The sequence below is a fragment of the Grammomys surdaster genome, unplaced genomic scaffold, assembly GCF_004785775.1.
Source record: "Grammomys surdaster isolate TR1022 unplaced genomic scaffold, NIH_TR_1.0 185, whole genome shotgun sequence".
Lineage (NCBI taxonomy): Eukaryota > Metazoa > Chordata > Mammalia > Rodentia > Muridae > Grammomys > Grammomys surdaster.
In genome coordinates this window covers 9,932,457-9,959,583 of record NW_021604630.1, presented here as the reverse complement: position 1 = coordinate 9,959,583, position 27,127 = coordinate 9,932,457, and the positions used below count along the sequence as shown (strand labels likewise).

Genomic DNA, 27,127 nt, shown 5'->3' with positions numbered 1-27,127 from the left:
ATATAGTCAGTAAAGGTATGAGCCAAATGCTTGTTTTGTTCTTTCTTTCCAAATTTTACGGTGTTCCCTATAACCTTTATTAGATACACAGCGTACGTACATTTTTCTCTTATATCCTTCCTGTGTAGTCAGGGAAAATACACTTAAGTAGAACCAGGAAGTTGATGGGACTCACTATTCCAAGGGGTAAGAAAAGCTGTAGCAGGTCCAAATACCAGCACCTCAGGTTTTTAAGTAACTTGGCCAGGGGAACTCGCTCAAGCAAGTTTAAGGAATCTGAGCACTGGACTTGCCTGTCGGTGGAGTGAAGCTAATAAGAGAGGCAGCATGGCGCCCAAATGGAGACCTGACCACCAAGGCTTTGTCCGGCCTTCTTGTGCAGACACAGCCACTCGTGCCTGTGGCCCTTCTGCTAACCTGCGGGAGGTAATTAGAACCAGTACAGGCACTTTAGCTTCATGTGTTCTGGTGCTGGCCGTACACGCAGCAATGGCTGCCTCTGAGCTTGTGGCCGGAAGTGTAGCTGCTGTCCCAGGCTTCCGCTTCCGGTCTCGGCAGTGGAAGGCGGCTCCCCCCACCCCCTTGCATCCTTGGGCCAAAGAAAAGACTATGGCTGAGAAGAGGGCCCCAGGAGAACAAAACAGGAAAGCCTTCCATCTGACTTGGGGTGGGGATTTAATGGGAAAGGCTTGTGGACTCAAAGATTTACAGAAACAGGATGAGGCGCCACAGACGCTGGAAATGCCCAGGACGAGTGAGAGAGCGATAGCTGAGGAAGTGAAGCTGTTCTCTCCCTCTCTGGTCTTTTTTTGGTTTTTCGAGACAGGGTTTCTCTGTGTAGCTCTGGCTGTCCTGGAACTCACTCTGTAGACCAGGCTGGCCTCGAACTCAGAAATCCACCTGCCTCTGCCTCCCAAGTGCTGGGATTAAAGGCGTGCGCCACCACCGCCCGGCTCCCTCTCTGGTCTTAAGAGCAAGGAATCCAGGCGCTTTCTTTCTTAATGTTGCCTTCATGACCAGAGAGAATGTGGTATACTTAGGCCCAGGACACATCTGGAGCCTCTGTATGTGCTTAGGAAAAAGATTACTCTTGCTCTTCAATCCCGTTCTACCAGATCCTCTAAAAGCGCGTTGTCAAGAGGAACCAGATTATAAAACTGACTTTTAACATTAAGAGACTTACCTCATGAGCAAGAAATGCTGATGATATAAAAACTTTCAAAACATTCCCCCCCCCCTTAATTTTCTGGAGGGTTTATCTTTCAGAGTTAAGAGGAAGAAAATGAAACAAAGAAAGGGAGCTAGGGGAGGGGCGTGAAGACACCACCTTATCTGTCTTCTTGACTTTAGCCTCTGCAGCATTTCCATTAATGGGCAAGGAACGTCCCAGTGCCTCTACACCTGTTATGTGTAAACTCTTCTGACATGAGTAATGTGTTGTCCACAGTCTTTCTTCCTGAACTTGGATTTTTTTTTTCCCCTAGTAGCTATGACATGTTTGGGATCTGTCTGCACTTTTCGTGGCCACAGTGCACTGTTGGTTTTCATTTTTACCTAGGTTGAAAATCTTCAGGGCAAACTACTGTCAGTGAAGGGTGACGCAGTGCTGGGCTCTAGACTATAGTAAATAAGGCCCGAATGGAGCCTGTCTCACAGTTTTGTTAAGAGTGTGGCTGGGGAAAATTTAAAACTTCATTTTGTTGGCTGCTTACATCTCCTAGTTGTACACCCCCAGGTGCTCAGAAGTTATTGATCATCATGATTGTCAAACACTAGCAATTATGCCTACGGATTTTTTTTTTTAAAGAAGTGTTGGAATATCAATAAAACCCCAGGAGCCTTTATGCACTGTTGATGGAACTGTAAGGAAAAGGGTATGACGATTCTTCTAAAATACATAAATAAATAAACCAAGAAACGGTTACCTTGTAATCCTGCATTCTCACTTCTGGAGATACATATCTCCTCAAAAGAAATGGAAGCAAGGTCAAGAATTGAAAGACATATATACGGAGGTCAGAGGTCTGTTCTTTTCTTTCTCATGCAGGACACCGAGCCTCACACTCAGGTGATGGAGCTTGGCAGCAAGCACCTTTATCTACTGAGCCATATTACAAGCCCTCTATTTTAAGGTTTAATACAAGTTGATTAGTTTTCATTTGTCACACACAATGGAAAGTAAGATGAAAGTTATAGTATTCAAACCTGGTGTACATATGTACATATGTTGAACTTGGGTACAACAACAGAAAACTGAAATAATATGGATTATAAACTATTCCAAAGCACTAGGGTTACACGTGCTGCCACCATGCCAGGCTTTTATTGGGGTGCTTAGGACCCAAACTCAAGTCCTCATGGTTACAGAGCAGATCTATTACCAACTGAACTGTTGCTCAGTCCTCTTGAAGTACAGTCTCCTCTAGCTCAGGCTTTCCTCACATTTGCTGTATAGATGTTTGAACTCCTGGATTCTGGTCCTTCTGTCTCTCTCCACTTCCTTCCTGCTGAGACTACAGGTTGAGCTACCCAGTGAGTTACCAGGTGGAGCATGGTAGAGTATCATGATCACAAGAGAGCACTTCTTCACACCACTGTGGACAGAAAACAGACACAGGGCAGCGTTCTGAGGTTCTGATTTGCTTGAAAGGCACGTCCCTAGTGACCAACTTCCTCTAAGCTTGTTGCTGGTGGCATGTTGGAATTCCTATTGTGATGCCCTTCTTCTTTACAGGTAGTTGTCATCTTAGGCCCGTTGGTTACCATGGTCATGTTGTACATAATTGGAAAGAGGAAAAGAGTGTTCACTTCAAAAAACATAGCCTAAAAGTTACAGATAATTAGGACAAAGCAGTAGTCCCTGCCGTCAGTAGCGTGGGAGTTTAGAATATTATGTGCTCAGCTGAAATTCCTTTGTACATGAAATTAGAAGAATAAATATTGCCGGGAATGGGCAGTTGAGACTGAAGTGTATAACGTTTTTGAATCGTGGTTACTCATGAAGGGGGAAAACCAACTATTATATAGCCATTGGGACTATAAGCCACCAAAATCCCTAGAAAATATGTGCACTAGTGTTTTGCCTAGATGTATGTCTGTGAAGGTGCCAAATCCCTGGGGACTGAAGTTACAGACAGTTATGAGCTGCCATGTGGGTATTGGGAATTGATCCCGGGTCCTCTGGAAGAGCAGCCAATCAAGTGCTCTCAACCCCTGAGCCATCTACTCAGCACCAACGTTTTCTTTTTCCTTGGCAGTTGTTGAGAAAATGTCTCTTCATCCTAATTCAGACTTTGTAAGGATATAGACTTACTTTTGGGATGAAATGGTTTGGGAGTGTATCTCAGTGGCTGAGAGTGCTTGCTTAGTACGGACAAGAGCAACTTGGGAGCAGTCAGCAACAAAGGAAAACACAGGAAGAAAAACACACCTTTCACAGAGCTACATACTTTTATTGGGTTGCTATAGGGAAACTGTGGTACAGTCCTAATAGTGACTAGTAGACCTTTCTTTCTTTCTTTATAGGGTCTCCAGATTGGCTTCAGACTGGTATGGAGATTATGGGCGGGGCCACCATGCCAAGTTTATCCACTAGTGGGAATTGAGCCCTGGGTTTTGTATGTGCTTGGGTAGCACTATACCAACTAAACTACCTCAGACACATCTCCATCCCTCCGGTTACTTTTTTTTTTTTTTTAAACTATTTGGTATGTACAGGGGAAATGTCAAAATAGTGCTATTAATGTAGCTGTCACATAACTTCATTTGTAAAGAGTTTTTATTTGATAGCTGACAGATTATAAATAGCTCTCATATAAACAGGAGCTTCCCAAAAGCTCTTAGTCCATTGGCTTCTTGTCTCAGGAGTGTGTATTTACTTAGGCTGTTCACTGTTCTGATCCCAACCCCCCCTCTGTGAGAATTCATATGCTTCTCAAAGCAATCAGCAAACGTTATTAAGATGCTTGACAACTGCAGGGTTCACTGCAGACACGCTAAACTGGTGTTTAATCCTGTACAGCCTCTGCACAGTTATTTTCTGCTAAATGGCTCGAATTGAGCTTATTAGTGGACAGATAGTGGAAAGGTAACCCCTGTCTCTGGTACTTTTTCCTGGAACATACAGCTTGCGTGAGGTTCCTACGTGTTCGTTTTTGGTTGTGCCATAGAACTGAGGTGGAACCTCCACAGTGTGATCACAAGGTTCTGTAGTTTCTGTGATTAACCCCTGTGACCATCTTACCGTCAGCTTTAGGGCCAGCATTCCACATTTGTTTTCAGTACTATTTGTTGAGATAGCCCTGGCTGTCCTGGAACCTGCTGTGTAGACCAGGCTAGACTTGCTTACAGAGACCCACCTCTCGATTTCCAAGTCCTGGGATTAAAGGTGTATGCTAACATTCCCAGCAGTACTGCTGTTAAAACCAGCTCCTAGCTGTTTCCCCCCTCCTCTTGGTTAGATACCTCTCCAGTCGATCAGGTGTCCTCCTTTGTACCAGACTTTTAGGTGGAAGTACAGCACAGAGAAGAAGGTGGGCCGGAAGGCTTCGGAAGGACTTAGGGAACTGTGCAGGGCGCAGTTGTACAAATGAGGTGACAGAGGGTGTCAGACTGAGTGACCAGTCAGCTTTGTCCAATGTTCACTGTCTCGCCTCTGTTAGTTACTTCCTGGTTTTGCTACCTTATCTGTAAGGCAAGGACAGAAAAACAAGTTCCACTACCTAGTTGGGGTTAGGATGAAATAAATAGTGTGTGACGCAAAATGCTTTCTCTAGTATGTTTATTTGATCTCGGTAGAATTCATCAAAACTCCCCAAGATCGATTAACCCTAGGAGAGCCTCAGTGACCTTCAGTTCCCCTTGTCAATCATTCTGGTTCATTTGCTTCCCTAGTACTAAAGTAAACCTCAGAAAGGAAGGGATTTGGTCCATTACCCATCGTAGTTAGCTGGGGATGCTGAGAAATGACAGATAGTGTCTGCCAGGTCGTGCAGCAGCCAGAGCCAGGGCCAGTTATTGGGTTTTCCATTCGCTGAAACCCATTCCCACTGGGGTCCATCTAACTGGAGATGAAAGAGGAGACCAGTGGAAAATGTAGGAGACCAGTGGAAAACGGAAAATAAACAGACTTTATAGCTCTTCAGAGGACTCTTTATTAACACCAGGGAACTAATACACTCTTCCTTCTATGTCAGATTTCTTTATTTGAGACTGTCCTCTGGCCGTGGCCTTGCTTTTCTGGCACACTCAGTCCCATATTCTGCTGTCCTTGTGCAACTTGAGTGATGTCCCCTTCCCTCAGTCTGTCTTCTTCCTATCACTGGTCTCACCTGGGACCCAAGCAGCCTGTCCTACTTCCCCAGTGGAATACAGTGGAACCCAGCAGTTCACTGTGTGCACACGTGTGCGTGGGTGTGCGTGTGCGCATGTGCCACCGCCTAGATGAACCTTGAGGCTAAGTCCGGGGCTCCCTGCTCCCCTGTGTCCTTACATCGGTCCTTTAAAGTACTTTTCCATTGTTATAAAAATAACCCCTCATGGCCAGATTCTCCAGTTTTATGAGTAGGATTTGTTACGGCAGAAAATCATGAAAAATTACAATTTACTTTTAGTTACACTTCAAGTCAACTAGAATGTCCTGTTTAGAAACAGGGCTCCAACCCTTTTTAAAAGAACAGTTTATCTTTCTTTTAAACAAGAAGAGGTATTACTGAGGACACAGATGGAAGACAGGTTCCCACATCAAAATAAATTAGTAACATAGTTCCTTTCTCCCTTGTAACTTTCCTCTCCAAAGGAGAGACAGGAAACTGGATTTTAAATTTCTTATTTAGCAAAAATAAACAAATACATTTACACTGTTATACCTAGATACTTTAAAATTGAGGTTCAAGGTGACAGAGTCTCACTATTTAGCTTTGACTGGCCTGGAACTGTGTAGATCAGACTATATAGACCAGACTGCCCTCAGACTCATAGAGACCTGCCTATCTGTCTTTTGAGACCTGGGATTAAAGGCCAGCATTTTTTTTTCTCTTTGAAGTTTACTGTTTAAGGGATATATCTCAGTTGGTAGCGTGCCTGCTGGCGTGTATTAAACCGTCATTTAGATCCTCACTACCCAGACATGCTCTTGTCAGGCCTAAGTAGGAATCTAGAAGGTCATTCTTCTTGGCTACGTGGGGAGTTCAAGGCTAGCTTGGGATGGAGTCTCTTGTCTCAAAAAATGAAAAGTTGTTTTCCTAACGGTAAAATATGTAATCCCTTGAGTGTTGGCTAATTAAACCAGCATGAAGAGGACATAAAGAGAGGGGCTTTGGGTTTGCTGTTTCCTATTAGGTAGACTGAGTTTCAGCTGGTTTTAACCTGATCTGTTTGCTTTTGCTCCCTCCACCAGAACTTGACTTTGAGAAAGCAGGACAGAGACACCATGGGGAAATGACTTTGGTGTTAGGGACCTGCGGGTGTGAGCACACATTCCCTGCATTGTTGGCAGGGTGTTCCTGAGTTTAAAGCAAATGGCATCTTTGGTAGTAGCCTCTGGCCAGTTCAGACTGGAGGTATGGGATAGGAGCCTGGTCAGGTAAACTTGTGCCTCTCCAGAGCTGTGTGATTGAAAAACACAACAGTGTAGCAAGTACCTGATAATTCTTATTTTATTTTTATTTGCTTAAAGCATATCTTGATACTTAAAATACACAGATTGAGGGGGCTGGAGAGTTTGCTCAGAGAACCAGCTAAACTCTTCTGGAGGACTTCGATTGCTAGCACCCAAACAATACCTCCCAGCTGTCTGTAACTCCAGTTCCAGGGCATCTAACATCATCCTCTTCCACATGTAAATGTGCAGGCAAAACACTCATGCACATGAAATAAAAATGAAGTTTTTTAAACTACAACACACGGACTGTTTTGCAACCCCAGAGGCAGAATAATTATTTATATGCCAACATAAGCAGGGCTTTTCAGACAGACCCTAGATGCACGGCAGAGCAGAGTACCCCGCCCCCTTCCTTGTTGTGTTTCTTTTATTTTTTTTTTTTTTCAAAAAGATGATTTCATATGTATGGCTTTTGCCTGCATGTATGTGTATGCAACATGTGTGTCCCTGGTGCCCATGGAGGTCAGATCAGGGCATCAGATCCCCTGGAACTGGAGACGCCTGGGTTGTGGGAACCAAGGCAACTCCGTTTAAAGAGCAGCTGTGCTCTTGACCACTGAGCCACCACCTCTCCAGCCTGTTTGGTTTTAAAGACCGAGTTTCTCCCTATCCTCGGCTGTCTAGCCCAGGCTGGTCCCATACTCAGGATGATCCTCTTGCCTCAGCCTCCCGAGTACTGGGGTTGCCAAGTATGTACCACCCACCTGCTGTAGATAGATGGCACAGTTCAGTCTGTTTTCCTCACCTTTTCTTCTCCCACAAGTTGGTGTGTAGCAGAGGCTTTCACGTCTCAGACCTGAGTGTTTCACGTCTCTGAGGGCCCCCTGCCATTTCTGTGCCCTTGGCTGAGAAGGTTTTGTTTTCATCCTTCTCCAGACAAATCTGCGTCATGGCTGTTCCTCTTTACAGTGAACCTCATGCTCAGAATGATGCATATCAGGAATGCTTGAGCCACTGATGCCGGGTCTGTAGTCAAGGGCTGCTGCCGATGAGGCTGGGCTGAGCTGTCTTTCACTTGCAGTGGGCGGGTTTTTTTTTTTGTTTTGTTTTTTGATATAGGTCATATGAAGGTTGTCTGTCAAGCACAGCCAGAATGTTTTGCACAGGAAGTACAGATGATTATCTCTCTCCCTTTCAGACAGTTTTCTCTTTGGAAATACCTCCCATTATTTCAGGCTCTGGAAGTGTGAATGGGTCTAGTGTCTTCTCAGGGAAAACTGCCATCTTACTGATGTTTCCCAGCAGGAAACTGTCTGCTGGTGGCAGATACACTGTGAAGAAAGTACAAGTGAGAGGCTGGAGAGGTGCACAGGCCTGGGAGGCGGGCCTTATGCAGGTAGACAGGTAGCCCGTTCTCTGTCTGTCTGTCTGTCTCTAATCAAATTGCTCAGATCTATCCCATTTTCTAAGGACTGGAGAAGTCAGTGAAAATATTATTCTAAGAATTGTCCTTAGTCTGGTACTAAGATCATAATGGTTGGCTTTGTGTTTCTTTTCTATTAGTATGTTGATCCCAGTATTCTATTCCAACAGGCTCAGTAAGATGTCACATTGCCAGGTGGCAGTCTCCAGTGAAGCAGTGGAGCGGACACACACAGTTGCCCGTGAGGCAACTTTCTCTGCACATCTGTCTTCCTCTTGTGAGATATCTCAGCAAGGCTGCATTAGTCTCGTGAGCTAGGCAGGCAATGATGAGGGCGTGCACCTGACAACATTAGTCCTTGGTTGTCATAGAAACAATACAAGTGTCCCTTAGAGCCATCAGAAGTGGCCAGAAATGAGTGTCCATGAAATCCAGACTAGAGAGCTAGAAGGGACGAATACCTGGCTGTCCTAGAACTCACTCTGTAGACCAGTTTGGCCTTGAACTCAAGAGATCTGGGTTCATTTAGCCATACCTCATGTTTGTACATACAGAGAAGGTTGTACTAGGTGTTATCATTCACAGAGAAGACATCCAACTTGTAATTAACAGACCATGCTCGCTGTAACCGGGAGGAACAGCAGAGAGTCAATAGGTGAGAGGTAAGACAATGTTCTTTCCTGGCGTTTTACCTAGACAAGATAGACGTGATCATTAGAGTTCTAGTAAGGTCTCCTTCAACTCCCCGAAGGAGCTTCAGAAATTTTATTAGCAGGTGTGGTGGCTCTCACCTTTGATTCTGGTGCTGAGAGGCCAAGGAAGGCAGGTGGATCTCTGACTTTGAGACATGCTTGGTCTAGCCATTGTCTTGCTTTTGGCCTCCCAATAAAGCAGAAGGTTCTGATAGGGAACCCCGGAGAGAGCCTAGCTGTTCCCAAGCCAGCCAGGCCTGCATAGTGAGATCCTGTCTCAACAAACAAGCAACAAAAACCTTGGTCCTCATTTCTTCTGTTGTCATCTTAGACTTTTACAAGGATGCCTAGGTGCGAAAGACTTAAGAGATCCTCGTGCCTCTGATGTCAGCCAACTCTCTAGTTACTTGCGTTGTGTTGAAGGGCTTTAGGGGCGAATATAATAGGATACCATGTATGTTATGTCAAAGGTTATATGGGAAGTTGGCCCTTGGTATTTGGTGTGTTTTATGTATGTACAATAGCTGTCTAAAATGAACACTTTCACATTTAGCCATTACCGTTTCTCAGCTAGAACTGCAGTATCTTTTCCAGTTTTTTTTTTTCTTCTTACTGAGATGCCTGCATCCAGTCTCCAAGAGCAGGCTGGGTCTGTGGCAGGTACCAGTGCTTTGCAGCATATTTATTTAACACACACATTTTTCTTTCCCTATTCTTATAAACTCCTAGGGAAGAAATACTAAACTTTATTAGTTTTTATCATCTACTTAAGAAAATTCAATTTCTGGCCAGGCGATTGATTCATGGTGCAGGTGGTGCACACTTTTAATCCCAGCACTTAGGAGACAGAGACAGGCAGATCTCTTGAGTTCAAGGCCAACCTGGTCTACAGAGTGAGCTCCAGGATAGCCAGGGTTACACAGAAACCTTGTCTTGAAAGGAAAAAAAGTATGTGTGTGTGTGTGTGTGTGCATGTGCGTGCAGAATCCTAGGGAACATATGAAGTCCTGTCACTCCTTATCTCCAGATAGGTCTCTCATCAAACCTGAAGCTAGGTTTAAACATTCTCATGTTTGTTTGTTTATTAATGTATGTCAAAAGTATAGAGGCCAGAAGCCAATCTGCAGGACTCTGTTCTCTCCCCTCATGTGAATTCTAGGGTGTGATTTTTTTTTTTTTTTAATGTACATTGATGTTTGGCTTGAATGTGTGTCTGTGGGAAGATACCAGATCTTCTAGAACTGGAGTTAAAGATATTTTGGGAGCTGCCATGTGGATGCTGGGAATTAAATAAATCCAGGTCCCCTGGAGGAGCAGCTAGTGCTCTTACCCGCCAAGCCATCTTGGTTACTATCCCAGGATTCTATGGGTCTCACTCAGGCCAGCATGCACATTACTCTGTTTCTCAGTGTATTTTATAGACTGGCAGAGTTGGTGCCACAGTCACCCATATGTAAACAGTGATTCCTGGTGAGATTCCCAAGGCATCCATCACGTCACCAGAAGGGGCAGGAAAGGAGACTGGAGTCTTCATTTTCAATAGCTCATGTTGAGACTGTTCGTGTAGATTCTTGCAGACTCTTAGGCCTCATTAGTTTACCCAATCAGAGTCTGCGTCTGCTTGACAAACCCTGCATGATGCTTGCAAATGCTCAAGTGTGAGTTAATTGTATACTCAGCTGTCATTAGGTAACAGTTGTGTCTTGGCTAGTGGATCTGCTTCTCAAATAGTTTTTATAAACAAACAACCACAAATGTTTAGTATTTTAGAAATTTAGGAAGTATCTCAGAAGAGTTCTCTTTTCTCTTTTTAAAGATTTATTTATGTATATGAGTACACTCAATCTCTTCAGACACACCAAAAGAGGGCATCGGATCCTATTACAGATGGTTGTGAGCCACCGTGTGGTTGCTGGGAATTGAACTCAGGACCTCTGGAGTAGTCAGTGCTGTTAACTGCTGAACCGTCTCTCCAGCCCCAGAAGAGTTCTCTTATTGCAGTATATTTAGTAATGAATAAAAATAAAACGAAACAGCCCTCCCTACATAGACTTAGCTTCTCAGAGATTTAGGGAACATCTCAGGAGACTGTTTTCTTTTATTCATCATATTCAGTAAAGAATTAAATGGAAATACTAGGAAAGCTCATGATTCATTCCGCCAGGCAGAGGCTTAGCGGTTTTCCTAAGCAAAGTCAGAAGTAGCTCATAAAACTTAATTGCAAAATCTGTTCTCATAAGGCAGACCTAATTCTCTGCCTGTGCGGGATTCACTCTTGGCTGAAAGTCCACCCACTCCAGCAAGCCCAATGGCCACAGTCTCCTCCAAGTGGGGTAGGTATAAGTGGATGTTTTTATGTGGTTTTTGAAAACTCAACACCATCCTCCAAGATCTGGCAGAGCATTCTGTCAGTGCTTACACAAATGTGCCAGCTTCCCATGGGTCTGAGGCATTGGTCCTCAACATGGCTGTGCCTCTCCACATACATCAGGACCCCATTTTCTTAAACATTCATTGGGGGGGGGGCGGTGTGGCTCCCAAGAGCATTGTTCTTCTAAGACTCTAAAAATGGGTGCTAATACATCATTTCAAACTTAACTTCTTTTGAAAAACATTACAAACAAGCCATGTGTAAATGTTCATTTTGCGTACGGGGAAAACTAAGATTTAAAATAGGAAATGATGAAATACAGAATATATGGGGATGTGTCGGATTGTGTTTGGGTAGGACCACAGGAAGGAGTTATATATAACTTATGTATCCCCCTTCACTCCCCTTCCCACCTCCCTCCTGGGAGGTCTCTTGTAGCTCATACTGAAGATGATCTTGAACTCCTGATCTTCTCTTTTCCACCAGTCAAGTTCTGGGATTGCAGTGTGCCTCTCCGTCCAGCTGTGTCTTGTCATCTCTTACCCCTAGTTCCTTTCTTTACATTAATTCTCAGACGTGCTTTAACCGCAGAGACAAACTGTTACTATGTAGTGAACCCAGACTTCCTTATAATTAAATAGCTCATGTGCTGTTGGTCAGTTTTTCATCATTGATAAATACACACAAAAACAGTTTCTGGAATCGAGGGCTTTCCTTAGCCCGTGGTCTTAGAGGTTTGGGTTCATATTTGAGCCACTATATTGCTTTTGGGCTCAAATAATGCAGGGCATTTTGATAGAGTGCCCTTGATAGAGCATGGCTGTTTCCATGGCAGCCAGGAAGAGAACAGGGACAACATTCCCTGGAAGGACATGCCCCCACAGGCCTGCATCTCTAACTAAGCCCCATTTCCTTGTTTCTGCCCTTCCCTGTTGTCTTCAGATTGTCAGTGGATTAATCCACCAAGTCGGATCTTTGTCCCTTCCCCCAAGCCCATCTCTGATCTCTTGCATTGGGGTTCAGCCTTCAACACATGACTTACTTGGGAATGTTGAAAATTCAAAAGTCTTACTCCATTCTTCTGAACTCAGCAAGATGTAAGCTGACTCCTGGGAAGACTCGAGTCGTGTTGTTGGCCGGTAACCGTGAATGAGATCTCTTGACATGACACAGAGAGATACAGGGTACCTCTGTCTGATGTGTTTTTGGATCTGTTACTTACATGTATAGATCCATCGTTAATCATGCACTGTATGGTTTGAGATTTTCAAGTTGTTGAAATTTACACATAGCTAGGCATGGTGGCATACACCCAGCACTCGGGAGGTAGAGGCCAGCCAATCTCTCTGAGATGTAGAAAAGGTTTTATATTATGGCGGTGACCTTACTAAAAAGATCCGTCTTCTTAACAGTGGGCATAATGTCCTTTCATATGCTGTCTCGGCTTTCTGATGGAATTCTTTTATTATACGTAGATGATTTAAACATTCTTCCACGAGGTCCAAATAAATGGCAATGGCTTAGATTTGGCCACTTGGATGAGTGATTGACAGGCTTTGGCTCAGCAAGACCGCACATGTGGGAAGTTGTTGGTCGTGTCTTTATTTGGTCATATTAGAATGAGTCTCTGGCACGGTGAGAGCTGTTTTTGCCCGCACGTATCTTCATCTGTGTTCCAGTCAGAGCTGGGCTGGCACAACTGGATTCCAGAGGTCACTGACGGGCCAGATCATGTCTGCCCTAAAAAGATCTTTCACATGCCCCTAGGTTCTGACAATTTTGAAAATTCTTTCCCAGTTGGAAAGAACAGCTTTAGAAACTGTCTAGGTGGTTTAAAAATTTGCCAGTAAGATGGCTCAGTGGGTAAGGGTGTTTGTGCCAAGCCTGACAGCCTGAGTTCATCGCTGGAAGCCACAGATGGAAGGAGAGAGCCAATTCCTGGAGAGAGAGGGAGACGGAGGGAGAAAATGGTAAATGAGTGAAAACAGCATTCACAAAATGGGAGGTGCTAACTCAGTTTCTGTGAGCTACGTTGTTTGTATTATTTTTAAGCTTTTATTTGCATCTATTTGTAAGGAATTTAACCCTGTGCTGTAAGCTTTGCTCCTTCATTGTCTTCTGGGATATCTCTAGCCTTTCCTCTTCTCGCATTAGAACAGTTAGTTTATCCCTTCTCTCTAGCCTTCCTTCCTTCCTTCCTTCCTTCCTTCCTTCCTCTTTTAAAGATTTATTTATTTTATGTGTATGAGTACACTGTAGCTGCCTTTAGTCACACCAGAAGAGAACATCGGATCCCATTACAGATGGTTGTGAGCTACCATGTGGTTGCTGGGAATTGAACTTGGGACCTCTGGAAGAGCAGTCAGTGCTCTTAACTGCTGAGCCATCTCACCAGCCCTAGTTTATCCCTTTTCAGTGATGATAAATCATCTCTGTGGTCGGGGGCTCATAGACTCTAGTTTGACGGCACATCTCAGGTCTTTTATCCCCTGTATTTGTTCAGTATCCAGAGAACCTACATCCAAACCCGTAAGTTCAGCATTACTCTGTAACTTCAAGCATATTGTAGCCAAAACCCAAAAAACCCCAAACAAACAAAAAATCAACTCTGGCTTTGGGCCACCAACCCTGTGGCCCCAGTCTTTGATCTGGGCACACCTACTGACGTCACCATTATACCCCATAACTGGCAGCACACATGGCTTCTTTACAATATCTTTCATACTTGGCGGCCTTTTGGATATACATACCATGATGGCCTGGGTATTGTTCTTCTAGAGAGCACTGAGATTTGAGCCTCTTGATTTGCATGGTTCCGCAGCTTTTTGTTGTTGTTTTGCTCCAGAACGTATTGAGCCCTTTTCACACACAGACCACTGCAGGCCAATCACAGGAAGAGGGGAAGCTCCTGCTGTTGCCTTATTCTTTATATGTATATTCTTTATATGTATATTCTTTATATGTATACTATTTACTTCACATAAATTGATTCCTTTTACTCTTTAACACCTAAAAAAAAGTGATCCGAAACATAACAGCGTAAAACACATGGCAGGTGATGAGAGCCAGGAATTCAAGAACAGCTTGGCTACTCAGGTCTAGACCAAGGTCTCAAGATCCGCAGAGGCATCTAACCCTCACCAGCCTCGGGGATCTAACCCTTTCCCAGAGGGCGCCCTCTTTATAGCAACTGTTGAGTGTAATTACACCTTGACAGCTCGCCTGCTCCCCCTGAGCACTTGTTAAAGGAACAGAACAGACTCTGTGAAAGCCACACCATCCTTTTTGTCTGACTGCCCTATTCTCTTTTGTTAGAAGTTGGATCACCGAGCTGGGCAGTGGTGGTACATGCCTTTAATCCCAGCACTTGGGAGGGACCCTCAGATCCTTGAGTTCAAGGCCAGCCTGGTCTACAGAACAAATTCTAGGACAGCCAGGATTATACACTGAGAAACTGTATCTCAAAAAACCCCAACCAAACCCAAAAACAAAGGATGTGAATCACCATGAGGTAGTTAGCTGCTAGGTTGGTTGCATGGTAATTGCAATTTAATAAGAGACCGTCGGACGTTTCTGGAGTAATCACGCCACCAGCATGTGTGGGGCTCTGTTTCTCAACAACATTGCTCTTGTCATATTTTTTTTTTATGTATGAGACGATACAGTCGGTTATGGATCTTAAATAAGGCATAAAACACATAAAGAATGTTACAAAGTTATGAAGTAAAGAATTACAGCGTCTGTCCTTCAGGCATGGTGGCGTAAGCTGTTAATTGTACTCCTGAGGTTGAAGCAGAGGCAGGTGGCTCTCTTTGAGGTCCGAGTTAACTGGGGCTTCACAGTAAGATGAGCCCTATTTCAAAAACGAATGAAGAAAAAAATTGCATCTTGAAAAGAGTATCAGAGAATGGTAGGCATGTCTTAAAGGAATTTCAGAATGGAGAGGTGACGTTTCTTGTCCAGAAGCAGACAAGCAAATCGGTCCCAGGTGATTTTGTTTTTAATTGATAGAACACACCTCTAAAATTCATGTAAAAAACCATTGATACTTTATTTTCTCTTTGTTATGTTTCCATTTCTTTTTTTCTTTTCTTTCTTGTTTTGTTTTTGTTTTTGTTTTTTTGAGACAGGGTTTCTCTGTGTAGTCCTGGCGGTCCTGGAACTCACTCTGTAGACCAGGCTGGCCTCAAACTCAGAAATCCACCTGCCTCTGCCTCCCAAGTGCTGGGATTAAAGGCATGTGCCACCACAGCCCAGCATATGTTTCCATTTCTATTAGGCTCTGTGTGTGTGTGTGTGTGTGTGTGTGTTTGTGTCTGTCCATGTCCGTGTCCTTTATTTGGTTAACTTTACTGGCCAGTGAGCCTCAGGGATCTATCCTGTCAGTGCAGGGCTTGCAAGCCCCTCTTTTTTTATCTAGCCTCAGCTCCTTCAAACAAACCCAACTCAACCCACCTCCAGCCCCTGAACCCTAACCATGGATCTGGGGACCAAATTCAGGTCTTCATGCTTGTGAAGCAGCACTTTGCGGACTGAGCTATCTTCAGGCCTATATCTGGATTCCCCTGCTGTGTGTCTAACTCAGACAGAACACGGATGTCTATGGTCACGGAAAGGACCTTCATGGAATAGCAGGCGTACGCCGATGCTGCTCCCTTCTGACGGCGGTGGTAGACAAAGTCCTCTGGAGGTACTTCACTCCAGCACCAACTGGGTTTGTGAGACATCCCCAGGAACTACACAAAGTGTTTATCATCTTCACACGAGAATCTGTAAAAATTGCAAACATAGGAAACTAGGAAAGGGCTTGCCCTCTTCTGGTGTGTCTGAAGACAGCGACGGTGTACTCATACATAAAATAAATAAATCTTTAAAAAGAAAAACTAGAGTTGGAGCTGCAGAGATGAGCCAGAGGTTCAAAGTACTCGTCGCTCGCACAGAGGACCTGGAGTTGGTTCTCGGCACCCACAGTGCATCCCCACAGTCACCTGTCACTCCAGTTCTGAGATTATCTGACGTTCTCTTCCGATCTCCGTAGACAGCAGGCATGCTTACGATGTACATCCGTACATGTGGTTAAAGTGTTCGTGTACATAAATGATCTTTAAAAATTCTTCTAGGAAGGAACTGGAGCTTGACAAAAGACTGGTCACTTTCTGTTTGTCTGTAATTAGAATTAAATGCCCAGGAGACCATTTTATTACTTGTGTGTAATCAATTTTCATAGTGTCAACACATGACTAGGAAGCCAAAAGAGAAAAAGCCATTGAAAATCCTTCACTGACATGGCTAGTACTCCTCGGCTTATGCGACTGCTCACCCTCGTCTTCCCTCCCTCCCTCCCTCCCTCCCTCCCTCCCTCCCCCCTCAGTTCTCTCTCTCCTCTCCCCTCCTCTCCTCTCAAGGGATGGGCCCTCTGTGTAGCCCTGACTACATCTGGTTGGCTTGAGATTCCCAGAGACCCACTTGTCTTTGTTTTCCCAGTGCTGAGATGAAAGGCGTGCACTACCACATCCTAAGTGAATCTCTTTGTATCAGTTGTAAAGACTTTGTGTTGCCCAGCCTCTCACTGGTCTCGGAGTAATTGGCCAGTCTTAAAGCAAGAACATCTTCTGACTGGTACCAGAATGGCCCTGCACCTTGGGCTGTAACTCAGTGACTTTTTTTTTTTTTTTTTTTTTTTTTTTTTTTGGTTGATATGGTTTTGTTTTTGTCTCAGATGTAGATGTTCAGAACACTGACTTTACCGGTGCATGCCTGTAATGGCAGCACTTGGGACACAAAAGCAGGAGGATCAAGAATTCAAGGTTGCCCTCAGCTACCTAATTCCAGGCCAACCTGGAAAACAAAACAAAGCAAAACGAAAGGAAAAACTGACTTGTGGTCAGAGTTGAAATTCGAGTCATGTTACACAAATGCGGGTGTTTTTTTTTCTTGTCATAGAAATGTTTTTGTTTGTTTGTTTGTTTTTTGTTTTTCCTTTTTTGCTAGGTAGGCCTGACCTCATGGATCAAGAATGAACAGAAAAATGGGGGCTAGGGGTGGGGTGTCCAAGAACAGAAGTAGACACATAGTTTTCTGTGTGTGTTTTAGAAATGGTATTTTCCTGAACACCCGAGTGTGTCCCACATCTCCCGCCCCCCTTGTGGTCTTGTCTCTTAACGGTCTACATCTGCTTGTTTGTTTGAGGCTGGGACGTATGTGTACAATGCTGGCTTTGAATTTGTGGTCATTCTGGCACCCCTAGCAATCTATGACATGCAATTTTTTTTTTAATGCTTAATTTTATCGGAGGAGAGAGGTTAATACATACTAATCTTTTATGCCTGCTTGTCACATGGAGGAATTGGTCATTGGTGTTTTAACTGCTGACACTGTGCAGCATGACTGGGGAATTCGTCACTTCATCTTGTTTGTCGTGTCGTCTTCGGAACCTTTTGACGAGCAAATACCTATGCGCTTTGGGTGTGCATGTATTTGAAGGCTCATAAATCAGCCCAGAGACACTTGCACCCTCTGTGCCTCCTACCGTGTGACACACTGCAAAAAGGAATCTTTTTTGTAACCTGAGAGAGATCATTCCTTTGTATCTTGCTTCTAAAATAATAGTTTTTACAGAGGAATGATTCATACAGCACATTTAGAGGTTTGTATAGACCAGTTATATGGGAAAGGGAAATGAACTGGCCAATTCAAATTGAAAGGCAAATGAGTTGGTTCTGATTGAAGGCACATGATGTCAAGCCGCATGTCCCAAGTTCAATTCCAGGGACCTGCATGGTGCCAGGAGAACCAGCTCATAAATGTTATTCTCTGACTGCCACGTGAGTCCACACATTCAAGAGCACGTGTACACACACAGATCTGGTACTCAGAGTCCCCATGTGCTGAACCGTGCCTGTGTTCCCAGTTTGGGAGAGTGAGGTAGGAGGGTTGTAAATTTGAGGCTAGCCTATACTGCACCGTAAGACCCTGTCAAGAAGAAAAAAAGGTAATTTTAGAGAATGTTGAAAATTTGATCGAGGGCTACTCCAGGCCTTTAGAAAGTGAAAATTGGCCTTTTTCTGTAGCGTGATACACGTGGAGGAGGTCGTGAAAGCCGTTGTAAGGTTGTGACCACTGGTTACAGATGAACATTACCATGTGCTAGAATTAAGCCTTCCCCACTGCTCCGGATCTTACCTACCCTCCTCATGTGAAACATATTCTTTGTCACAAACAGCGACTTTGTCTTTTCAGAGTGTGTACCAGTCTTCTGATCCAGGCAAGCTTCAGACTTGCTCAGTGACTTGTGAAGTTTATCAAGTAAGAAGTCAGTCACTAAAATGATGCTGTGTTTTTCCAATAAGGAAGTGATACTCACACCAGAGACCGATTGGTGGCTTTTACCTACAGCCCAGCCGTGGCCTCTGCAGTAATTCTAGATAGTGGCTAAGGCAGGAGTGTTCCTCTGTCTAACACAGAGCAGAGTCTCTTCTGTCAAATCTTTAGCCTTGTTGGGACAAAACTGAAAGTCGAGCCCACAGGATCCATTAGAGCCTCTTTGGGACATATCTGTCACCGGCGTCATCTCTTGAACTTCTCTTTGTCCTTGACTAAGAGACGCCCTTTCCTGTGTTTTATAAAGGGAACATCTGGGATGTTGAAGGCATGGTGCCCAGCACATCTGTGTTCAGAGACAGGGCTGGTAAATTAAGGACTACTGCAGAGTTCACTCAGCAGCCTTCCTTTGAGGGGAGGGGTCAGGGATTATTTGGAGTATAAACCTTTTATCTCTCTGGTTCCCGTTGGGCCACCATGTGACAGAGCTAAACTTATGCTGCCATTGATGATTGTTGAGTTTGCGGCAGTAAGCTCCCCGCAGTGAGGATCTTGTCTTTCTGATTGCAGTGCACTGCTATGTCCCTATGTCCCGACCCAGACTGAGTGCGCTGATGAGACGTGTCTTAAATCTTGTGATTCTTTCCCTGGTTGACATAGGAAAGTACAACTGAGATTTACAGAGTTATTTTTCCACTTGTTATCTAGATTTTCTTTCTCTTCTATCCCTCCTCCTCCCTCGTTCTCCCTCCCTTTCTTCCCACCCCTCTTTCCCCTCCTCCTTCCTCCTCCTTTTTAAAAATGAGGCCAGTTAAGTTTACCAAATCTGGAGCAGACTAGATTGTAAGCATATCATCCTCTTGAAGCTAGTGGCCTTTAGTTGAATGGCAATGTACAATGCAAATATTCAAGAATTATTTTCCCTTATCAGTTTCCTCCACTGTTCGGTCGTGGTAAAGGTATGAGAGACCCCAGATGGTGAGGTAGGCTTCTGAGACGGAGTGAGCTTCCCTAGACTCTAGGGAACACCATATTGTCCATGTTGACCTGAAACACCAGTCTTTTGTTAGTTGCGCACAACTTAATCAAGAGTTGGTTTTGAGCCTCTTGTGTTTATAAGTTACTTGCGCACTTGGGCATAGCAAGAGGTGGTTTTTCTTCCTCTCCCATATATGGCAGTTTCTTACTAGAACATTTGAACAAAAGCCTGTCAAATCCAGAATATTTACCTAAGGCTTCCTCCACAAAGAAGACAATTTATGTTAGTACAGTTACCAACCTCTCTTAACTGTCTTAAGACAAAGCAAGTAATCAAGGCAATCCTCAGCTTAACAAAAACCTGAAGTGTTTAATCCGAGCATAATGCGGGGCATGTCTATAATACCAGCACTTCGGAGGTGGATGAAGAATGTTAACCCGAACCCTAACTCTCACCCTTACCTTAACCTTACCCCTCTCCTTACCCCTACTCTACCCTAATCTGACAGCTACCCCTAACAATACCCAGACTCTGACCCCTAACCCTATCTTCTGGGTTAGCCTTAGCTGCATAGTTTGAGGCCAGCTTGGGGTACATGAAACCCCGTCTAAAAGCAAAAACTCCAAACACCTTCAAGTATAATGTAAAATGAGGAAAAACGGAAGCTGTTGTAACCACTGAGGCCCTTCTACCACTCTGAGCTCATCGTAGACGCTTGCATCTGTATCCTAAAAGATTCTTCCCTCTTGAAGTGCTGAAACCAAACGATATCTTTTCCTTGCACATTTTCTATTTTTTCATCTGTTCTCTTGTATATGTGCAAGCACACGCACGGGCGAGTCAGAAGTCACCTTAGGGAAGATGGTTCTTTCTAGAATACGAATGGTTAGGTTTGGTAGCAAGTGGCTTTACCTGCTGAGCCTTCTTGACACCCTGTTTTTGTACCTATTTTTTTTCATTGGTGGTGTAATACACTATTCTGTTTTAAATGAACCTTGATATATATATTGTCTTTTGTTCACGATCTCCAGGTATCTACTGTGTTGTTGGTAAATTGCCTGCCAAGTCTGTAAAACCTTTTTCTTTAGAACAGTATTAGAAATTTAACTTAATTTGTTGAGTGAACTCCCCAAATCTAACCAGTGTATCCCATAGCAGGCTCTACTCCTGGGCAAACGGTGTCCTGTTAAGTAACAGGCCTGCACATCCGTAGTTTCTGTGCAAACCTTCCATCCAGTCCACACTCAGCACAGAGTTAGGAAGTGGCAGGTCCTTGAGGTTAGGGGTAATTTAATTCTCTTGCCCAGGCTGTCCCCATTAGAACCACCCAGCTCATATTCTGTTTTGCTCCATGAGAAGGCAGGTGAGCATCTGGGTAGTAGCGTTCCCTCACCCAGCTGTCAGCAATTTCTCCTTCTCCTCAGGAGCTGTCTTTGTGTCGGAGTCGGAAGAAGAAAGGAAAAACACATAAGAAGTTTGGTCAACAAACTTGACCTAATTGACTGTATTAGACTACTCCACCGAACAGCAGCAAAGCACACGCGTGTGTGTCTAAAGAACTCAGAGCACATTTGCAATGCTCTGAGGCATAAAACAAGGAAGGAGAATTTCATTTTTAAGTTAAACCTGTATCAACAGGTTTATGGAGAAATGAACCGGTATATCCATATAACAGAATGCTACTCAGTAAGAAGGGATGACTGGACTTCAGACAGAAATCAATGTGGATGAAATTAGCTTTATATAAACAGCAGTGAACCGAGACAAACTCGGCACTTCTATCTTGTGATGCTGTTTTGACTTTGGAGCATGTGTATTCATCAGTAGGCACAGTGGATGCCTGGGGTTGGTGGAACAGGGATAGGAGGGAGGATTAAAAGAATAAGAGTTGTGAGTTCAAGGCTTACCTGCTCTGTGAAGCAAGACAGAGGAGGCACCATTAAAGATGATGAGTTTTCTTAGTTTTGATGGTTTCGTACATTTATTTGTGTGTGTTTGTGTGTGTGTGTGTGTAAACTGAACAAATCCTACATTTTAAAGACATGTAGCATAGATGTTTAAATAAATTTGAAGAAACCAGTCATAATTCTGAGACTGCTGTGTAACAGCATGTATGAACCACTAGCATGCAGACATGCAGATGGCCTGTCGCCATACTGTGCTGGACCAATAAAAGGGCCTTACCGATTTTCGATTCTGTACACAACTGTGGAACGTGTTAGAAATCTAGGATGTAGTTTCCCTCTCCGTCACTTACCTATGGTTCATGATTGAACATGGTATCTGATAAGGAGGAGAAGCACAGTCATGTTGTATTCAAGCTGATGACTAGGCCATGCTTACTCCGCAGCCAGTCCTAGCCTGGATCAGTTCCTGAGCCATTAGCTTTTGATGCGCCCGATGGTTTGACCCTAGGTTCCTGTGTAGTCTGACACACTCTGCCCCTAGAATGTGCTGCCTTACACTTTGCCCCACCCGTACTTCCTTCCTACCCTCCACTTGATGCCCCCCCCCCAAAATCCTTTTTAGGTTCTAGTTCATCGTCCAACTTGCCTTCTCTGATTTTTAGTCAGAAGCAGGTTGTCATTGTTGTTTCCCTTAGCAGACAGCAGTGTTTGTGCTCAGTGTCTCCCTCCATGTATGTTCCCAAATGTGTTGGGAGGCTTCTGTCATTGGCACCTGGCAGGTACCTTGAAGGTGTATGTTGGTTGTGTCATAGAACCCAGGAGAAACAGCAGGCAGTGAGAAGAACAGAGTGGTTACCTTGCAGGCTCTTGTGTAGGTGTGCTTGACTTAATCTCAGTACTTTTACGCTTGTTAAAATAATGGTAATTAACACCACCAAGGGACATAGTGGCGAGAGACTGAAGCAAGAGAAATCAAAACTTGAGTTTTCTTTCAAGTTTGTCCTGTTGTTGTGGAAGAAGATCGGGAAAACTATTATCCTCATGATACCGTTTTAAACTAATACTAAAATGACACGCAGCTTCCTTTTATCGTGGCATAGAAAGAGCATTGTTAGAAGAGTCGGGGGTCTGTTGAGATTTAAGATGAAAGGTAGCCTCTGGGTTCTCTACACCCTTGACCACTCTCCTGTTACGTTTATTTTCTAGGTCCGGACCCTATTCGTCAGCGGTCTGCCTCTGGACATCAAGCCCCGAGAGCTGTACCTGCTCTTCAGACCATTCAAGGTACTTAGTGAATGCTTCATCGTGGCCTTAGAGTGGGAATGTGTTTGGGAAAGTGCCCTGTAACAGATTATGTGTGTGTGTTTATGTGTGTATATACGTATGTGTATGTGTGTATGCGTATGTTATGTGTATGTATGTGTATATATGTATGTGTGTATGTGTGTGTGTTTATGTGTATGCATATATGTGTATATATATGTATGTATGTGTATATGTGTATGTGTGTGGAGGTAGACTATCATTGTCCTTTGGTCTCTGACAATACACTCCCAGCAGTCTGTTCTCTCACTGCTGTGGAGAGGTGGCTGGTCCCAGCATTTTCTAGTCCATGTTGCTCAGCATCAGTAACCTCTAGTCAGAGGCATTCCCCTAATGGCAGAGCATTAGAGTTCCAGACTGAGTCAGAAATACGCTAGTTCTCTGGTAGAGCACTTACCTAATGGTATAAGATCCTGGGTTTGATTTCCCCAGCACTCCCCTCACCACCGATGGTATAAACTACTTATTACACTTTCATATTTGAAATGCAGCGATGTGTTTTGAGCCCTGTTCATGGATGGTGCTTTATTCACTGAAATGGCACTGTTGACAGTTCTGTGTGAGCATGAATACGCATTGTTAAGAACCTTGGGCTTCAAGTGTTCAACAAAACAAAGTGTTACAGGCTAACTTTGTATGAACTGAAGGGAAATCTTTGCCTGGTATTTAATGAGCTGTCTAAGGGAGTTTCCTGTCGTTCCTATGGAAATGCAGTCACCTTAGAGATAGTGAATGTTGTTGGGGATTGAAAGTTGGGCGGAAACCGGAGTAACTATGCTCTCAAGACAAAACTTTGAAGGCCTTTCAGACCCAGAATATGGCCTGGAGGGCACCATGAATTCAGGACCTGTGAGTTAAGCGAGGTTTTGTTAGCAGCAGGAAGAGTGTTGAGGCTTGTTATGGGACAGCCTTACAGTTAAGAGATGGTGATGGCTTTGGTTTCTGATGGAAGATTGTCCTAACGGAAGGACAGTTGAGAAACAGGATTCAGCTTGGGAGGGATAAGGCAGCAGAACACACGAGAGTTGGGAAGGAGACTGATTCAGGGAACAGCCAGATATGACCCACAAATTCGAGAGTACAGTTGCTGTGTCAAGAAGGCACCGTGTGTGGAAAGGTAGATAGCCATTCCCATAATGCATCAGTAACAATGACAGCAGAGAGAAACCATTTGGTTCCTGTTTGTGATCATTCTTAGTGCTGTCTTAACTGAGTGAAATACTGTTTGCCCTTGGCATTTGAGGCTTTCAAGGTTTGCAATCTCTGGGATTTTTAAGAGAAAGAGCCCCTTGGGAAATAGGAAGAGGCAGTGCTGTGAATTAGGACTGTCTTGGAGACCTGCACTCAAGGCCTTGGATGTAAATGTTTACAGTAGCTAGTTGGCAACTCAGGTTTCTGTTGGGAAAGACAGAAGGATCAATCAGTCCCAGTACTATCCTTAGAAACCCCAATGCTGAAGTCAGGACTTTGCAATATCCCTAGCCTCCCTCTTTTAATTATGGCCCAGGGCAGTTGACCCTGCTCGGTGAGTCTGTCTCCTCACTGATAATCTGTGTGTTTCCCCTTGTGTCACCTGTCAGTGCATTCTACCAGTCATAGATATTTCTAGAAGTACTAATTTCTCTCCTGAGTATCCAGGAGGACTGAAAGAGAGCTAAAGAAAGACAGGAATGCCTCCCAGCTTCCAAAGATGAACTGGAACAGAAGCATAGGAGTGTATTTCATGTGCCCGTTAGACTCCACCATGGAAACTTGTCGTCTCATTAAGCAATGAGAGCTCACTAGAATGCTGTCTCCCCTACTCAGCCCTTCCTGGTAGTTTTCATATGGTTATCGGTTTTGTTTTTGTTTTGTTTTGTTTTGCTTTGTTTGGGAGTATTCGGGACTAAACCCAAGGCTTTGTGTATGCTGGTCAAACACTCTCCAGTGAGCTACTCCCAACCCACTCTGTGTCTGGTGTCTGCCAGTGATGTGTTTCTCCAACTAACTCTGGAGGTTTAAAGACTCGTTTTATTTGAGCAGGATGGAATTGTAACGCTCGCTCCTCTTCTGAACCTGGTCTTTGTCTTTCAGGGCTATGAAGGTTCTCTCATAAAGCTCACGTCAAAACAGGTAAGGATGTAGAACAGCTAAAAATGGTCACCGTTTGCTAATCAAGCCCAATAAGTAGTCTTTTGTTTCAGCTGGGATTTTGATCTATGTGTTATCAGAATTAAAGGCAAACTTGATTTAGAATTAGTATAGGAAAATGGTATGTACATACATACATACATACATACTGTATATCCGCACGCACATATACATATATGGATGGTTTCCTTGCTCATGTGCACCGTCTCTTCAATCATTGTCCACAGAAGTCAGAAGAGGGCATAAGTCCCCAGGGTTAAAGTTGTGAGCTACATGTTGGTGTTGGGGATCAAATGTGGGTCCTCTCAGTGCTCTTAATTGCTGAGCCATCTCTGCAGCCCTAATCACAATTCTTGCCTGGTTCTCTTCATGGAATATTTCGTTATTTACATAGGAATATTATATGGTAAATAATTGTACAGTAAATAATCGTCTCCACCAAACCTATAAAAGCACAGATGAAAAGCCAGGTGGTGTGGTGGTCACACGTATCTATAATCCCAGCAGGTGGATCTCCGTGAGTTCAAGGCCAGCCTGGTCTACAGAGTGAGTTCCAGAGTAGCCAGGGCTATACAGTGAAACCCGGTCTCAAATCCAAACGAAAAACCCAACAGAACAGATGAATCCAGTTATGCAGTGAAGTGTAGCAAGGACAGGCTAGAGGTGGTGATTGACAGGGTTCTTAGAGACTGTCTAAATGTGTCTTATCTCTGAAGCTTCTTGATGAGTCACATAACCTCTGCTATAACAGAGATGAACTAGACCGTCAGGCAGCCTACCCAAGGAAAGAGGTAAAAGAAGCCTGTTACTTTGCGCAGTGTCCTTCCATGCCTGTAAATGTGACGTGTCTTAGAAGGCGCGGTCTGGCTGTGAGACGCAAGACTCACTTTGTAGCTTCCGTTGGGCATCGAAAGCACGGGGCTGCTTCCTCTGTGTCATTAAATCCCTTGAACTTACAGTGAAGCAAACCGTGACTCACTTTCTCTCTGCATTTAAAAGATGAATAAGCTGAGGTACAGTGAATGTGATCAGAACACTCAGGGCCTCTCCAACCCAGATCCCCCTCCCCCTCCCATTCACTGCTGCTTGCCTTCCACTTCCTGGTTTGTTTTTTGTTCTTGGTTTTTTTTTTTTTTGGTTTGTTTTTGTTCTTTTTTCTCCCTTTTAAAAAACTTAATTCTCGCCGGGCAGTGGTGGCACACGCCTTTAATCCCAGCACTTGGGAGGCAGAGGCAGGCGGATTTCTGAGTTAGAGACCAGCCTGGTCTACAGAGTGAGTTCCAGGACAGCTAGGGCTACACAGAGAAACCCTGTCTCAAAAAACAAACAAACAAACTTGATTCTCTATAAATTCTTGGCTGTGCCCTTGTGGAACTGCCCTCATGTTCCCTTTGACTCACGTGAGAAATTTGGTTAAGCCATTATCATATCCTGATCGTTGGGATTGGCTTTCTCATTTCTACCCATTGCCTGTGGTCATTTCTTTTTCTTGGTTCTTCAGTTAGATGCCACCCTCGACCTGGAAAGCAGATGTCCCTTGAGTTGTTATTGTTTTTTTTGGGTTTTTTTTGTTTTTGTCTTAATTTTTCTCTCTCTTTCCCTCAGCCCGTAGGCTTTGTCAGTTTCGACAGTCGCTCAGAAGCAGAGGCCGCAAAGAACGCTTTGAACGTAAGTGTGCATCGCTCTGGTCCGTCACTGGCGGTGTGCGTTTCCTCAGGTACTTTAGGTAATGGAACCCCAGTAGATCAGAGGCCTCATGGAGTGTCACTGGAGTTGTTAGTGTCAAAGCCTGGGCTGCAGCAGCCCTAACAAGCTACACCTGCCTTCTGTCCCCTAAACGCCATTAAAGAGACAAGCAATATAATGAGAAGAGTGTCTTAGCCACTGCTCTATTGCTGTGAAGAGACGAGAACACGGTTCCTCCACCTTGAAGGGGAGCTCGGCAGCACACATAACGCTGAAGCAGCCGATGAGAGCCATACCCAGATCCACAGATAGCAGGGAGATGGAGAGCCCGTCCTCCAGTGACAGGCTTCCTCTGAAAGGCCACACCTCTTAGTCCTTCTAATCCTTTAAAAGAGTTCGAGTCCCTGGTGACTGAGCCTTCAAGCATGGAGCCCCTGTGTGCCATTCCTATTCAAATTCCCACATTCCACTCTCTCCCCATGGGCTTGGAGCCACAGAATACAAAATTACATGGAGTAAAAAAAAAAAAAGTTCTCATAGTCTGTCAGTCTCAACACTGTTTAAAGGTGCAAAGCTCAACATCTCTGAGGCTCATGGCAAGTTTTAAAACTATAATCCTATGTAAAATCAAAATATAAAAACAGATCACACACTTTGTTTTGTTTTTCGAGACAGGGTTTCTCTGTGTAGCCCCG

At 44.2% G+C, this 27,127-nt stretch overlaps 1 protein-coding gene across 3 annotated transcripts in view; it reads left to right on the top strand.

The window, feature by feature from the left end:
• Positions 1 to 27,127, top strand: part of Rbpms (RNA binding protein, mRNA processing factor) — a 159,052-nt gene that overhangs the window by 44,898 nt on the left and 87,027 nt on the right. For all 3 annotated transcript variants that reach the window (XR_003711479.1, XM_028768157.1, XM_028768156.1), the window contains exons 2-4: positions 22,500 to 22,577; positions 24,690 to 24,728; positions 26,352 to 26,414. Coding sequence is in view for 2 of the 3 variants with exons in the window: in XM_028768157.1 (XP_028623990.1) it covers positions 22,500 to 22,577; positions 24,690 to 24,728; positions 26,352 to 26,414 (180 nt within the window). In the remaining variant the exon portion in view is untranslated. The remainder of the gene's footprint in view (positions 1 to 22,499; positions 22,578 to 24,689; positions 24,729 to 26,351; positions 26,415 to 27,127) is intronic.